The 15,430-nt window shown below is 33.3% G+C and overlaps 1 protein-coding gene across 6 annotated transcripts; it reads left to right on the top strand.

Annotated features, from left to right (window-relative positions):
- Positions 1-384: 384 nt before the first annotated feature.
- Positions 385-13,705, top strand: LOC105799167 (magnesium transporter MRS2-1). 6 transcript variants are annotated; one of them, XM_052621122.1, is made up of 7 exons: positions 386-740; positions 1,305-1,327; positions 1,639-2,244; positions 9,680-9,808; positions 12,791-13,111; positions 13,179-13,226; positions 13,321-13,705. In XM_052621122.1, exons 3-7 carry the CDS (start codon positions 1,660-1,662, stop codon positions 13,549-13,551), a joined length of 1,314 nt encoding a protein of 437 aa, XP_052477082.1. In that variant the 5' UTR covers positions 386-740; positions 1,305-1,327; positions 1,639-1,659; the 3' UTR covers positions 13,552-13,705. The 6 variants fall into 6 exon arrangements, with proteins under 6 accessions (XP_052477083.1, XP_052477082.1, XP_012485031.1 ...); XM_012629577.2 differs by having other exon boundaries at positions 386-612; XM_052621123.1 differs by lacking the exon at positions 1,305-1,327 and having other exon boundaries at positions 385-740; positions 1,648-2,244.
- The last annotated feature ends 1,725 nt before the right edge of the window (positions 13,706-15,430 follow it).

The following is a 15,430-nucleotide window of genomic DNA, read 5'->3' on the forward strand; positions in this document are numbered from 1 at the left end:
GAGAAGCGTTAACCGATGCACGAGTTGTGGAGAAGATTTTGAGATCATTAACTGATAGTTTCGAGAATGTCGTATGTGCCATAGAAGAGTCAAAAGATCTAGCAACGCTCACTGTCGATGAACTCGCCGGTTCTCTCGAGGCACATAAATAACATAACTCTTGACCTTTCAACTCTTGACCTTTAAATATTAAAATCTAATAATAACCATAAACCAATGACTCTTGACCTTTCATTTTCCTAAACAAAAAACTACTAATTTAAACCCATTAAAAACAACATAACTGTTGACCTTTCAACTCTTGACCTTTCACTTACATAATTCTTAACTTTCATTTAAGTTTATTTAACATTTTTTTCATCCACTAAACCCGAATCCAGAGCGAAGAATTTGCCACTTAAAAAAGAGGAAATCATTTATTTATTTATTCAAATCTAGATTTTTGTTTTCTAACAAAACTTCAATCTTAGGTAAATGATCATTTACCAAATATAATCTCTTTTACCGAATCCACTATAATCTCTTTCTTTTTTTTTTCCTTTTGAAAATGAGTTTTTCTTGAATTTTGTTAAATAAATGAGTTTCTCTCCACTATAATCCTCTCATGCCAAGGTGCTTTTCCAAATCTTGGGTTTTCTTTTTTAATTTTATATTCTAATTTTGATTTATTAATTCGCGGCTTACATCTGCTATTTACTTGATTAAACAATGGCATCGATAGTTGATTTCTTCGAGTTAAGGTAGTTTCTTTTATTCTAGAAGTAATCTGATTGCTTATTGTTGTTTCCTTTTTGGTTTTTTAATGCTTCAGTCTTGAGGTGGAATATTTTGTTATGGATTTTACTCTTTATTTTCAATTTTTTTTATTGTTCCATTTAGTTTGATTATAATTTTACGAGGGGATCAGGCGAGTTGGGTTAGCATTTTAGGTTATATATTCTAATGCTTAATTTCGTAATTCTTATGCTGAATTATTTGTGATTTAATGGATTACTCTTTATTTTCATTTTTTTTCTCGTTCAATTTAGTTTGATTATAAGCTTATGAAGGAATTAAACGATTTCGCAGTAGCATTTTAGTTGATATCCCAATGCTTAATTTCGTCATTCTTATGCTGAATTATTTGCGGTTTAATGGATTTTACTCTCTATTCAATGCTAATTTTTGTGTTTATTGTTGCATTTAGTTTGATTATAAGCTTATGATGGAATAAGGGCGATTTGAGTTTTCAGTTTAGGTGATATCCTGAAGCTTAATTATGTAATTCTTATGCTGAATGATTTGTGGTTTAATGGATTTTATAGGTGATTTTCGGGCAGCATTTTAGGTGATATCCTAATGCTTAATTTCATCATCAATCTTTTTTTGGTTTAATGGATTTCGATCTTGGGTTGCTTGAAGCCAACATTGTTACCGTTTCTAAATGCATAAACAAACATGACTAATCTAATTATGCAATTGGCGCTCAGGCTGGCTTTAAAGTAGAAAGGTCATCAGTCAAGTTGTTTGGATGCACATACACATGAGTAGCCATTAGACTTTAGGTGGAAAAGTGGGCATCATGAAACCATTTTATCTAGGGTCTTTTCTGAGAACTTGTTTTGTTTGTATGATGTTGAGTTTAATGGTTTTGTTTAGGTGATTCAGAATAATATACCAATGGCGGACCTAAAAGAACGTCTGCTCCCACTGAAACCTCAATCGGCTATAAATCTTAGAGGCACTACATCTCAGGCATCTGCCTCTGGACGCCAACCTTTCCAAGGCTTGGATTTATCTGGTTTAAAGAAGCGGGGCCAAGGACTCCGATCTTGGATCCGTGTTGATACATCTGGGAATTCCCAAGTCATCGAGGTTGACAAGTTCACCATGATGCGTCGTTGTGATCTACCAGCCCGGGATTTACGGCTTCTTGATCCTTTGTTTGTGTACCCCTCCACAATCCTTGGCAGAGAGAAGGCGATTGTTGTAAATTTAGAGCAGATACGATGTATCATCACTGCTGATGAAGTTTTGCTCTTGAATTCCCTTGATAGCTATGTTTTGCAGTATGTTGTAGAGCTACAAAGACGACTAACAAGTGGAGTAGGTGAGGTTTGGCAACCAGAGGGTCCTGAGTTGAACCGAAGAAGCTGTAGGAATTTTGACAATGTGTATGGGAGTCCATCCCCCGATTATTTACCCTTCGAGTTTAGGGCTCTTGAGGTTGCTTTGGAATCTGCATGTACATTTCTTGATTCTCAGGTACGTGTCAACTAACATGTCTTATTGTGTTCGAATTAAATACGCGATGATAAACAAAGGTACTTCAATTATAAACTTGTGCTCCCAAAATTATTCTCTTGAGAATATAGCTTGCTGAAAAATGGAGGGTTAGAAATTGCAATTCATGAATTGGATATTGAATCTAAATTAGCTTGTGTGGTATGATGTCGGATCAAGTTTGTTCCAAGTAAAGTTTCATAAATCAGATTTTATGAGTGGACTTTCTCTCTCAATGTCCATCTTCTCACCCCTTCTTGTCTCATCCACGAAGATGACAATCTTTATATCCCTTAATATAAAGACTTTGTTTTTGTTTTGTGATTTGGTATCAATTTGTTTTGTTGACCTGTTTTTTAAAAGAGGGAGTGACTATGCTGACAGTCCGTCGGTGAATAAGATGGATAGTCAGATGTTATAATAAATTATTCTTTTATTTATAATTTGTATAATTAATTACAAAAATAAAATTATCCCTAAATCTTATACCCTAAATCATAAATATTAAATCTTAAATCTTAAACCTTAAATACTAAATTTTAAATTTTAAATTCTAACATTACAGCTTTTAGAAAAAAACAAATCTAATGGTTAAAAATAGTCTTTGCATTCCAAAAGGAATGATGTGCTAACCTTTTTCCTTTTACAAAATGGCTGGAAGTACAAGTTTGGACCAAGGTTGGCTCATTCACTAGTTTAGAAATTTCAATTGGGTTGGTTTGTGCTTCAGTTGGATTTTTCGGTTTAGGTTGGGTAAGATTCTCTTCCCTCTTGTCTATTGGAGAGAAAAGCGGAACCATGATTCTCTGAGTTCCAAGCTTTGAACCTTAATGTCATTTCTTTCTAAAGCCATTGAGAGAAAAGGGAAGTATAAGCATGACAGATAAAATTTATCTGCAATTTCAAACATTGATTCTTCTTAGTCCTATAATATAAGGTCTCCAACATCATGCGCTCCTAACTATTTGTGGATTTATCGGGAATAGTTTTATGTTGGCTGTTTTTCATGAATTCTTGATCTTTACCTTCTGCCGTTTTCAAGTGAAAATGAATAGAAGTTAATTATCACCCATCTAGAGTCTCCATCAAAATAATACTTAACTAGTCTAAGGTGACATTAAAAATAGTTAAATTGTAAATTAATAGCAATTACTTGTTGATGAACACCCTTATTTGATTGATGCAAAGCTTACCTAATTGCCTTGCTAAAATAAAAGTTTTGGTTTTAGAATAGCATAATCCCAGATCCAATTATTTCTTGGTAACTTCATCAAAAGAGCCAATCTGTGTGCTTTCTTCTGCCAAAATTAAGTACTAATGTGCCTCTGCTACCTTATATGGGATGTGAAAAGTTTTGCTTTTAGCTGTCTTTCACTAAGGTGATAATTTCTGTGGTAATTAGCTTCTGTGTTGATGGGGAGGCTCGAAATTCTAAGGGGATTATAACAATTTATGCTTCGTTTAGTTGAGGTATTATTTATTCAATATGTTTTAGTATATGAGTTAACAATAAATTAATTTAATTTGATAAATTTTAGCCACTCACATGACTTGTTTTGGGAAAGAGAAGGATTTTTTTTTTGCTTATTTTGAGGTCTTATTTTTTACTAGAGTCTTTACTCAATTTTTAGTTTCAAGCTTAAATTTGTATTGACTATTTTTTATTTTATCTAACTATTATAATACACATGTCATAAATAAGTCTTTTTCCTCATGTTATTACACTAATAACCAAATGAGGTATTAATAATATCACGACTTTCGTATGTTGACTGGTAAAAACAAATGATAATATTTCTATGTCTAAAGATGGATATTCTTAACACATTCATCAACTTTTTCACTTCTATTTGGACGCACCTTATATTCTATTGAAGTGAAAAGAAATCCATGATTTGGTTTGGAAAAAAGAGTTTAGATTGGGATTACACATTAAATATTAATCATTTGTTTACAGATTCATCAACTATTTATATTGTGAGCAACCTTATATTTAGTTGAAGTAGCAACAAATCAAAGGGGGAAGATTCTTGAGAATGAATTGCCTGCATTTTAATTTTTATGACGAGTTAAAAAATTTAAATTTTGAATATTTGTTTCTGAATGGCACGTAAATTGAAGGAACCCAAAGTTTTAAGTGTTGAAAAGTGGTCAACTATGCTGCTGTGATGATTTTGTTGAAGAGCTTGCAGCTTGTATGCATGCTATAGTTCATGAGCTTGTTGCAATAGCAAGTTCTTTGTTTAGTTACATTGTAATTATGTTTGGTTGAAAATGAACAAGCTTGATGACAATTTGATATGTTTAGGTAGTTGAATGACTTGCTTAGTTAATTTGTTTTAGTGTTCAAGCAATGTTTCACAATTTATTAGGTTGATTAGTGGCAATAGTTGTGTTTGGTAAAAGAAATTGTCTATAAAAGTTGTGTATTACTATGATAATGGTAATGAAAATCAATTTTTCTTTTCTTGTTGCACGTTTGTAAGCAAGTAAAATGTTTCATGCATCTTGCTACTTTGTTGTTTGTCCTGTTTTTTGCTTTTGTTGCTGATAAAACGCCAACAATTGTTATCATGAGCTTAAGTCTTCGAGGGCCATTGATTTTTCTTCTGCTGCTTGTTAAGAAAGACAAAAGCTGTCAAAGCTTGTTATCTTTGAGGGACGGTAGTTAAAGCAGTAGCAACTCACCCTCGTGAGACTCTTAAACAAGCTTGGGATAACCTGAAGGAAGAGTTGATGGAGTAAGAGCAAGCTTGTCAAAGTACGAGCCTGTAGTGTAAGCCTATCGAAGAGTGAGCCTGTCAAAATGCAAGCATGTTAAAGAGCAAGCCTGTCGAAAAGCAAGCCAAAAATGCAAGCCAAAGTTGGTGAAAGCCAAAGTGGCGAACAATCTAAGTGCAAGCCAAAATGATGGACAATCCAAGTGCAAGCCAAAGCGGCAGGTAATCTAAATACAAGCCAAAAGTGGGTGCAAGCTAAAATGGTGGACAGTCCAAGTACAAGCTAAAATGGCTGACAATCCAAGTGTAAGTCAAAGCGGCGGACAACCTAAATGCAAGCCAAATGTGGGTGTAAGCCAAAGTGGTGGACAATCCAAGTACCCAAAATGAGAGACAGTTCAAGTGCAAGCCAAAGTGGCGGACAATCTAAATGTAAGCCAAAAGTGAGTGCAAGCTAAAATGGCAGACAACTCAAGTGCAAGCCAAAGTGGCGGACAATCTAAATGCAAGCCAAAAGTAGGTGTAAGCCAAAGTGGCAGACAGTTTAAATACAAGCCAAAAGTGGGTGCAAGCCAAAATGGCAGACAGCCCAAGTGAAAGACAAAGCAACAGGCAGTCTAAATGCAAGCCAAAGTTGGTGCCAGCTAAAGTAGCTGGACAGTCTGTCACACCCCAAAAGAATTGACGAATTCAGAAAGATGAGTAAAGTATGTATGTAAAATGTTTAGGGTTTAGGGTTTACCGTGGGAGCATAATTCTCCACCTTATTAGCCTGATGGTGAGGAAGAGTATCGGCACATACCCACAAAGAATTCGCCCATTGGCGGTATTTAAAGATTTAATTTCAGGGTATCTTCAAATGAAGAAATACTTCACTCGAAAACGGGTACATCTAAAGAATAGTACGTTTCAGAGTTTTGGTTGGGCACAAGAGTTTACCAAGTGTATGAGAATGTTATTAGAGACTTAATTGTCTTTAAGGGCACGTCACATGTGAGTTATTGCCAAAGTATAGTACACTTGGTTTATTTGATCATTGTTCATGTTGGTTCTCTTGAAAAAATTAATTGAGAATTAGTTGAATTGATTAGACCCTCTCCGTGACTGGTCAAAACAGTAACGAAGATATTCGCCGAATTTTATTTACCTTCCCCTGATTTTTTTTGGTAAAATTAAGAGATTGGATTAGGTAAGCATCGTCACTTGTCAAAGTCCACAATAGGGGGACAATTAGTATATATCTAGTAAGAAGTAGACATTTCAGATGACTTTTCCTTCTACTCTATGTTTTGGTCCTTCCTTCTAACCTAAATGTTTTTTTTTATTCTTCGATGAGATAGAGCTAAAATCTCATTTAATCAATGGATGATTCAAACTTCTGGTAAGTTTTATAATCCTATATGTTATGATTGTTAATGAGGGAGGATGATGAAAGATGTAAGAACAGTAAGGTGTAAGTTTAAGGCCCTGCTTGAGGGTCACATGTAGTTGAAACATTATTAAACTAATTGTAAATGGGGATTCTAATGGAAGTTTCATGATCTTTTAAGTAATTATTGATGTTGGATAGGGAAGGACTATCGAAACATAAGCTCTAGGTCGAGGTAAATGTGAGTCGGGCGAGTCTCTAAACTTGACTCCTGCATGCCATTTTATGTTGGTTATGGTATGGTTGATGTTCCTGTGAACTAGTATGTATTCTTGTAGAGTGATGTAAATATGTGTACATGTGTTTTATTGGAAGTATCTACAAGTACGTAAATGAAGTAAACAACATGCGACATGATATGACGTTGTGTAGTATACATATATGGAAAATTAATTATTAGAAAGTATGATTCTGTCATAGATATGAATGAGATTTTTATAGGTTTTTCTGTTGTAATAATTTGACTCATAGAGTCTGGATGTACGTGATATAAGTTTTGTTGATGGCGTGAGTGTGGTTATTATTTAATATCTTCATGTTATATGATTCTAGTACTGACAAATGTGAGTTATGTAAAAATGTGAGAAAAATATTTTCTTGTGTAACCGATTGAGGAATCCGCTATAGTGATCTGCCATGATAGGAAACTTTGTGTATTTGGAATATTAGGTGATGCAAGTGTCCGCCAAACCTGAAATTTCTTAAGTCTTGTATTGGAGACATCTGGGATTTTATTGCTTGAATTAAAATGTTATATATTCTAAGCAAGTTTGTTTGTCTAGACTGATTTGAAGAAACGATATAACTGGTGTTCTGATAATCGATAGATTCTGTAAAGGAATACGTCAAGAGTAGCATTCGTTGAGTATCATTCTGAGAAGTGTATCCAACTACTATCTGTAAAGAAATTGTGTAATGGGATTCGAAATATAGTATAAAATATGTGATCTGCCAATTGAATGAAGTGTGTGTAATATGGTTAAGTGTAGAGATCGGCGTATGGTTATCCACCAACCAGGAATTAGAAAAGTATCTGCCAAACTCTGAAAGAAAGTCCTGAATCTTAAAGTTAAGGATTTCAACAATATCATTAAAAGGTAATACTGGTTGGGACTCATTAAGTTCCATTGAACTTATGGGTGTTTATTTGCAATGCTGTTGTAGGATTTGAACCAGTTCATCAGGAGGGACCAAGTTAGGAATGTACCAAAGTAGTTGATTGTAGAGATATTATGCATATAGAAAGACTTTTGAGAATATGTTTTTAAATGGCGAATAGTATTATACGCCACTATTGGGTCTATTTTAATAAAGTTTTAAGTGGTATTGTATTATACTATCATTGAGAATCAATTGTAATAAAATAAACGTTTATCTTTAAAATCTATGACTTAGAATAATAATAAATAGGTAAGAAGTATGTTCAGTAAAGTCTTTGTCCATTTTAAAAATTTTATTATGTGTTTAAGTCTAGTGACATCCTATATTCAGATCCGGTAAATTAGGTCAGGTATAGGGTGTTACATAGTCTAAATGCAAGCCAAAGTGGCGGACAATCCAAGTGCAAGGCAGAGTGGCAGACAGTCGAAGTGCAAGACACCCCATAACATGAGGGAGTATTGCAAGAAGAAACAGGACTAGGTAAGATGCGTTTGAAAGCAAGTTGCAAACCAAGGCTGTGATGGAGGAGAAGACTCCACATGAAGAACAAATCTGACACAAAAGATTGGGATAGTTAAGTGTGTGAGTTAGATTTGATTGAGAATAAGGCCAAGGTTGTAGATGAATTGTTTGAGCAAGGTCAACTTGAAACAAAGCATCTTGGGATTGCCAAGCTAAAAAAAATTTGATGAATGATTGATATTTGCAGCATGGAGGTCAAGAAGGAGTGTTGAAAAGTGGCCAACCATGCTGCTGTGATGATTTTGTTGAAGAGCTTGCAGCTTGTAAGCATGCTGCAATAACAAGCTCCTTGTTTAGTTACATTGTAATTATGTTTGGTTGAAAATTAACAAGCTTGAAGACAATTTGATGTGTTTAGGTAGCTAAATGACTTATTTAGTTTACTTGTTTTAGTGTACAAACAATATTTCAAAATTTACTAGGCTGATTAGTGGTAGTAGTTGTTGTATTTGGTAGAAAAAATTGTTTATAAAAGTCTTGTATTTCTATGATAATGGTGATGAAAATCAATTTTTCATTCCTTGCTTCACGTTTGTGAGCAAGTAAAATGTTTAATGCATCTTGCTACTTTTTTCTTTGACATATTTTCTGCTTTTGCTGCTGATAAAATGTCAACATTAAAACCCCCTCTGTTAAGTATTTTTTTTGAGAGAATCATGGCAGCCTGTCATGGATCCCATAATATGTGGGGTCAGCTGAAGTGACTTGTTGAAAGTCTCTGTAAATGTTGCTTGTACTCTAAAGAAATTGTCTAATGTACAAGAATGAGGTTGAGAAAACAATTGAAACCTTGACCTTTGAAATCATTTGTGCTTGAAAAAGATTTATTCAAAGAAGTAAATGTTAGAAGGGAAATTTTACTGTGAACCTACCTAAGCTAACAAATCACTGAGAAGAGGCAGCTAATTGCTAATATTGAATTTCTAGGATATAGTACCATCCAGTGTTTATATTTTGTGTTTGTTCTTTTTTGAATCTTGGGATAACTTGTTTAAAATTCATATTTTCTTGTATTACTTAAAATAAATTACTTTTTAGAGGATTAGGCAAATATGCCACAAGTTAGTCAGAGCATTAACTCGTACTTTCTAGAGAGAATATTTTATATGTGGTTATCATATTTGGGCAAAATATATGATAACTTCAATGTGATTTACAACTTTCCTTTTTTTTGGCTATTTGTGAGGAAGGAGTGGAGAAGAGGCTGTCCAAGATTTGAAGCTAGACCTTATGTCAACCAAAACTTGAAACCAACCCAAGTCTTACCATTGCATTAGTGGCTTAGTTGGCAATTATTTTTTTCCTTGTTTAAAGCTCTCTAGTTCCAATAATGTGCTAATAGTAATATAAATTCCAAGAAGCTTAGTGGATTATGGGGAGTTATCTGATGAAAAACTGAGGATTAGAATAGTTATAACTGAACTATCAAAATTTGACCACTAACATTGTATTTTTATTATGGCCATTATCTACTTGTTGAGCTCTGGGTCCTTTTTTTTAATTAGTGCTTTTTTATTATCAATTTGTCTGTTGTTTGCATGTGATTACTTTTGAGTAAGTTGGTAGCTTATTCAATGCTTTAAAGGCGGCAGAATTGGAAGTTGAAGCATATCCATTACTCGATGAGCTTACATCAAAGATTAGTACGTTAAACTTGGAGAGAGTTCGTAGACTAAAGAGCAGACTTGTTGCTTTGACTCGAAGAGTTCAGAAGGTATAAGTATTTGCATTTTCTTTTGCTCTCTTTCTCTCTCTGGCAAGTTAATGATAGCCTTATGTGCTCTGATCAATGTTGTCAAGGCATTTGACTAGGCATACCTTGCACCTTAGCTATCCTTGTGCCTTAGCGCTAAACAACAAAAGCACCTCAAAACCCTTTTGGGCTAAGCAACGAAAATTCCAGTGTATGCTATTTAATATACGGTTCCTAAAACAAAACTTTTAACTGGTTATTCCCATTAGCTTCCAAAATTTAAATAGATATCAAAATTTATAACTAAATACTAAAATCTCTAATGGATACCAAAATCTTTAACATAATACCAAAATTTTTAATGAATTACAGTTTGCATGAAAAGTTAACAACTACCCCTTTTTCATTCTTCAAGTAAAGAGAACCTATTATTTCAACTTGAGGGAAAAAAAATTCTTCTTTGATTTCTTTTTTATTATTATGATTAAAACTCATCTCCATTCTTGCCTCAAGAATCAAAATGATCGAGGAAATTTGTTTGCATGGAGAGATTTGAGTGTTAAAAATTGAAAGCCCTTAAAAAAATTCTTTTAGTGTTGATTTTGATTTCATAAATGAAGATACAAGTAGTTTTGAAAATTATTTTTGGATTTGACTTTAGATTTTAGAAAAGAAAATAAAATAAAAGATGAAGCCTTAAAGGAAAACAAAAAGTATGTGGAAAAAAAGTCTGTTTTAATTTTTTTCTTTTAAATTTTGATGAGAAACGAAAAGATGAAGTTTTGAAAGAAAACCAAAAGTATTTGAAAAAGTTTTGTTCAAAATATATATTTTGGTGAGAAAAGAAAAAGATGAACTTGAAGGAAAATCAAAGGACTTGAAAAAAGTTTATTCTTAATAAAATTTTCAAATTTCAATTATTTAATTATGAAAATTTGAGTTTCCAATTAAAGATTTGAATTTGTCGGACCAAAATTCTAAAGGGTGAAGAACATAAAATTTTGGTATCATGTTATATATGTTGGATAGATTGTATCACAATTTGTTATACCAAAGTTTTTAATGGAATATGTTAGGAATTCTGGTATACCCAAATTTTCCATTTCATGCTTGTGTGTGGATCATTAGGTTGACTTCCTTTATAAATTCTAGTCAAATTCCAAAAATTTTGAAGGATACCAAAATTTTTAATTAAATACTAAAATTTTTGACGGATCCCAAAATATCAATATATTCCGTTAGAAATTTTGGTATTTGATTAGAGATTTTTGAATCAGTTAGAGATTTTGATATAGCATTTGAAATTTTGGTACAATCTATTGGTCCCCACACAAGTGGGAAAAGGTCAATTCTAGCATATCAAAATATTTAACATCTTCGATTAGAAATTTTAGTATCCGTTAGAGATTTAGGGTGGGTTTGGATGGGCGATTGGGTGCGGTGCGTTTAGTTTACTTTTTGTCTCACGCTACAGTATCGCTACAGTATCTAATCTCACCGCCACCGCTGTTTTTACACTGACCGCAGGTAAACTCACCGCCCATCCAAACCCACCCTTAGTTAGGAAATTTTGGTATCCATTAGAGATTTTGATATTTGTTAGAAATTTTGATATCAGTTAAATATTTTGGTACCCCTTTTAAAATTTCGGTATACCACGGAAGCAAATCGTTTAAAAATTAAAAAAAAATATAAATTATAAAGTCATTTTTTGCCATAAAATATATAATTAATAAAAATACTAAAATGTTGTAAATAAAATATACAAAATATATTAAAAATACACAAAATTATAGAAATTAAATTAAACAAAATTTTGATATCTTTTAGAAATTTTGGTATTCAATTAGAAATATTGGTATCTATTAAAAATATTGGTATTTGGTTAGAGATTTTGATATTTATTAGAAATTTTAGTATATTATTGGTCCCCACATACATCTAATGATTTCTATTTAGAAATATTGATACCATGATTAAAATATTGGTATTTAGTTATAAATTTTAGTATTAGATTAGAAATTTTCGTATCCCAAAATATCTAACAATATCTAAGGTTTCCATTAAAAATTTTGGTATTAATTATAACCGGTTGATTTGTTAAATTTTGATTGAAGTTTGCTTACTTTTGTTTTTGACATGATTTTTCTTTTGTGGTTTAAATAAAAAAATTATAAAATAATCCTCGACTAATTCAATTAAAAGTGACAGAAGGGACCAAATTACAAGTTTAGTGGTGGTTTCTGAAAACTTTCGTTGAATGGTTGGGGAGAGAATTAACGAAAGAGAAACAAATACTCAAGTAATAAATAGGTTTATACTTTTCATAAAAAGAGATATATATCCTTTTAATGTGAAAGTAATCATTATTAAGGGGAAGTTAGGGTTTTGGAATTTTTATAATATATATTTTAGATTTTTTTATGTATTTTTATTTGATTTTTAAATTTTAACAAAATAATTTATAATTTTATTACAATCAGGGTCGAATTGAGATAACTTGTAAATGTTGAGAGTCAATCTCTTTATAATTTTGATTAAATTGACAAAATGTATAATAATAGAGGACTAAATTTATTATTATACCAAATTTGTAACTTTCGCACATCTTCTTCCCATTACTCACCTAATGACATCTAATGGAATTGAAGAAAAGACAAACCAAAATAGTTGCGAGCTTTTCATAGACCAAAACAGAAAATTAAGCATAGTTGGTTGACTTGGAGTGTAGTTTAGCCTTTATTTTTAACTATTTTCACTAGATGTACTAGCTTACTACTAAGAAACCCTCTACTCATATTCGAGTACTCACCAACAGACATGAGACCATAAGGAAATCATGCGTATTGTCCGATAAAAACTGAATATTTTGTGGATAAGCTGGACTGCTCTTCACGTACATATTGCACCTTCAATCAAGTGAGGCAGTATAGTTCCTATAGTGCCCATGTGTCCTTTACAACTCTGGTTTTGATACATTCCCGTCATTGGGTTTCCATTTAGGTTAGAGATGAGATAGAGCAGCTAATGGATGACGATGGAGATATGGCGGAAATGTATCTTAGTGAGAAGAAGAGCAGGATGGAGTGTGATCAATCTATGATGGGATTCAGATCAAACGACGGACTTTCTGTTTCTGCACCAGTGTCTCCTGTTTCTTCGCCTCCTGAATCCCGCAGGCTGGAGAAAAGCTTGAGCATGGCAAGGAGCCGCCATGAGAGCACAAAGAGTTCAGAGAGTGCTACTGAGAGTATAGAGGAGCTGGAGATGTTACTAGAAGCATATTTTGTTCTCATTGATAGCACCCTAAATAAATTGACATCGGTATGTGGATCTCTTTTCATCTTCCATTTTCTTGGATGGATATAATATTATTTTCTTCTTGTTTCAGTTGAAGGAATACATTGATGACACGGAAGATTTCATCAACATTCAGCTGGTATGCCATTTTCCTCCTTGAGAGATGTTTGAATTGTGCAAACTATGAAAGACCATCTGACCTTTGAAACTTATGGACAAACTTTGGGTTGCAGGATAATGTTCGAAACCAGCTGATCCAATTCGAACTGCTACTCACGACTGCGACATTTGTGGTTGCCATTTTCGGGGTGGTAACAGGAATATTTGGCATGAACTTTGCCATACCATTCTTTGATGACCCTGGTGCATTTAAGTGGGTCCTTATAATTACTGGGGTTTGTGGGATAATCATATTTTGTGCATTTGTGTGGTTCTTCAAGTACAGAAGACTCATGCCCCTATAAGGAAAATAAACCAAATGAGAGTGAATATACCAGCAAATGTTGGATCATATTTTTCTAAGTTCTTTTCCTATCCAATTCCCTGCATTGTAATTGAAGAAACAGCTTAAATGGACTTCGATTCTTTATTTATAAATACAGACCCATCTTGATGAAATTTGGTTTCTATACTTTGAGTGTATATGGTGTTAATAGCATGCTTGATCCTATCTATAAAGACTTTTCATCGAAACACATGAATGCTAAAGATAAAATGGTTAAATGCCCAGTTTTAACTTAAACTCTGAAGCACTGAGTGAATTAAGATCAAATGATTGAAATTGATTTATTGATCAAATAAAGTCTTTTTACATGATTGACTTCTGTTTGTAGTACCTGGTAGCATGAAATGAAAGGAAAAAGAAAATACCCCTTCCGAGCATGTATAACCAAAAAATCTCTTTACAAAATCTAAACATATTCCCTGCAAATTGCAATCATATAGAGTAGCTTTCCGTGAAAATGAGCGTGTCCTGAAACTGAAGTCACAGTTTAATAATGGGAAAAGATGAAAATATTTTTTATTCTGCTCTTTCTTTAAAAGCCTTCCTTCTGATCTTCAACAAACACCACAACTGAATTCTATTATCATACCTCGTCAAAGTGGACTTCATTACACTCACCTTGCCTAGTCACAACCTTATCGATTATGACTTCGCCTATGGACAACACTCCGCTATCATGGCCCTCGCAAACACATACATATCAGACACTTGGTGCGCCTCTAATCTAGCTCACCCAAGACAGGTGTTAAGTCATACCTTTGCATGGAGCAGATATAGGGTTCAGGTTGGGCTCAACCTCATCCACATTAATAAATTAATGATCCACAAGGGGACCAACCATGACAAGATTGGTAAGACATGTGTCAGGGCCTAATGTCAAGGGGTGGTCATCCACCCTTATAAGTACTTTTTTTTGAGGTCTCTTGGCCTTGTTGAATTTCATAAACTTCTTGAATCTCCTTGCAAACATGACCTTTTCTTCTGCTTCATCCTCTTCATTACTTGATTCATATTCTTTCTCATGTGTAGTGGATTTGGAAGCTACACCAACTTTCTTTGGAGTCTCCTTTATCTATTGATTGTTGTTATGATTGATCTTCATCTCATAAGTGAGTAGAGATCCAATAAGCACATCGAGAGAGAGTTTATCCAAGTCTTTAGATTCTTCAATGACCGTCACTTTTAGCTTCTCATGACTTTGGAAGGCTATTGAACATCTTTTTCACCATCTTCTTGTTTGGATTGCTATTCCCATGTGCCTTAAGCCCATTGATAATGTCCGTGAATCGATCGAACATCTCCTTCATATCTTCACTTGGCTTGACTTTGAATAGCTCATAATCCAATGTGAGAAGACTAATCTTTATTTCATTAACTCTATTTGTTTTTTCATGTGTGACCTCAAACTTGTTATACATTTCCTTTCCATTGTTACATGGATATTGCATTGTACTCATTTGGAGCAAGAGCATAAAATAGAGTATACATGATATGATCTTGGAAATTTTATTTATAATTTTGAAAGAGTATAATATTTGAATTTCTTGATAACAAAAAAAATTCATTTGGTTGAACTTTAATTCAAGACTCATCTAAACTTTTTGATTTTGGAAGGATGCGGTTGGCTCAAGTGTCTCGTGACTTGCTCTTGAAACAAGTTAGGAAAGATCTTGCTTGAGCATTTGATTCAGTTTGGATTCAAGGGTCATCAAGACTTGATCTTGAATCAACAATGTCTCCTTTAAGGATCGTCGAGACTTGATGTTGAATAGGAATAAAATAATTCTTAAAGAATATGGTTTCTTTATAAAAGAGTTCTAAAAAGATTTAATTTCTTG

This window comes from Gossypium raimondii, chromosome 9 (assembly GCF_025698545.1).
Source record: "Gossypium raimondii isolate GPD5lz chromosome 9, ASM2569854v1, whole genome shotgun sequence".
Classification (NCBI taxonomy): Eukaryota; Viridiplantae; Streptophyta; class Magnoliopsida; order Malvales; family Malvaceae; genus Gossypium; species Gossypium raimondii.

What these genes read in the sequence shown, in the direction of transcription:
- LOC105799167 (XM_052621123.1), top strand. Translation starts at nt 1,660, where the DNA reads ATGGCGGACCTAAAAGAACGTCTGCTCCCACTGAAACCTCAATCGGCT. An exon ending in GTACATTTCTTGATTCTCAG is followed by an intron (nt 2,245 to 9,679) that starts GTACGTGTCAAC and finishes AATGCTTTAAAG; the next exon opens with GCGGCAGAATTGGAAGTTGA. An exon ending in TGACTCGAAGAGTTCAGAAG is followed by an intron (nt 9,809 to 12,790) that starts GTATAAGTATTT and finishes GTTTCCATTTAG; the next exon opens with GTTAGAGATGAGATAGAGCA.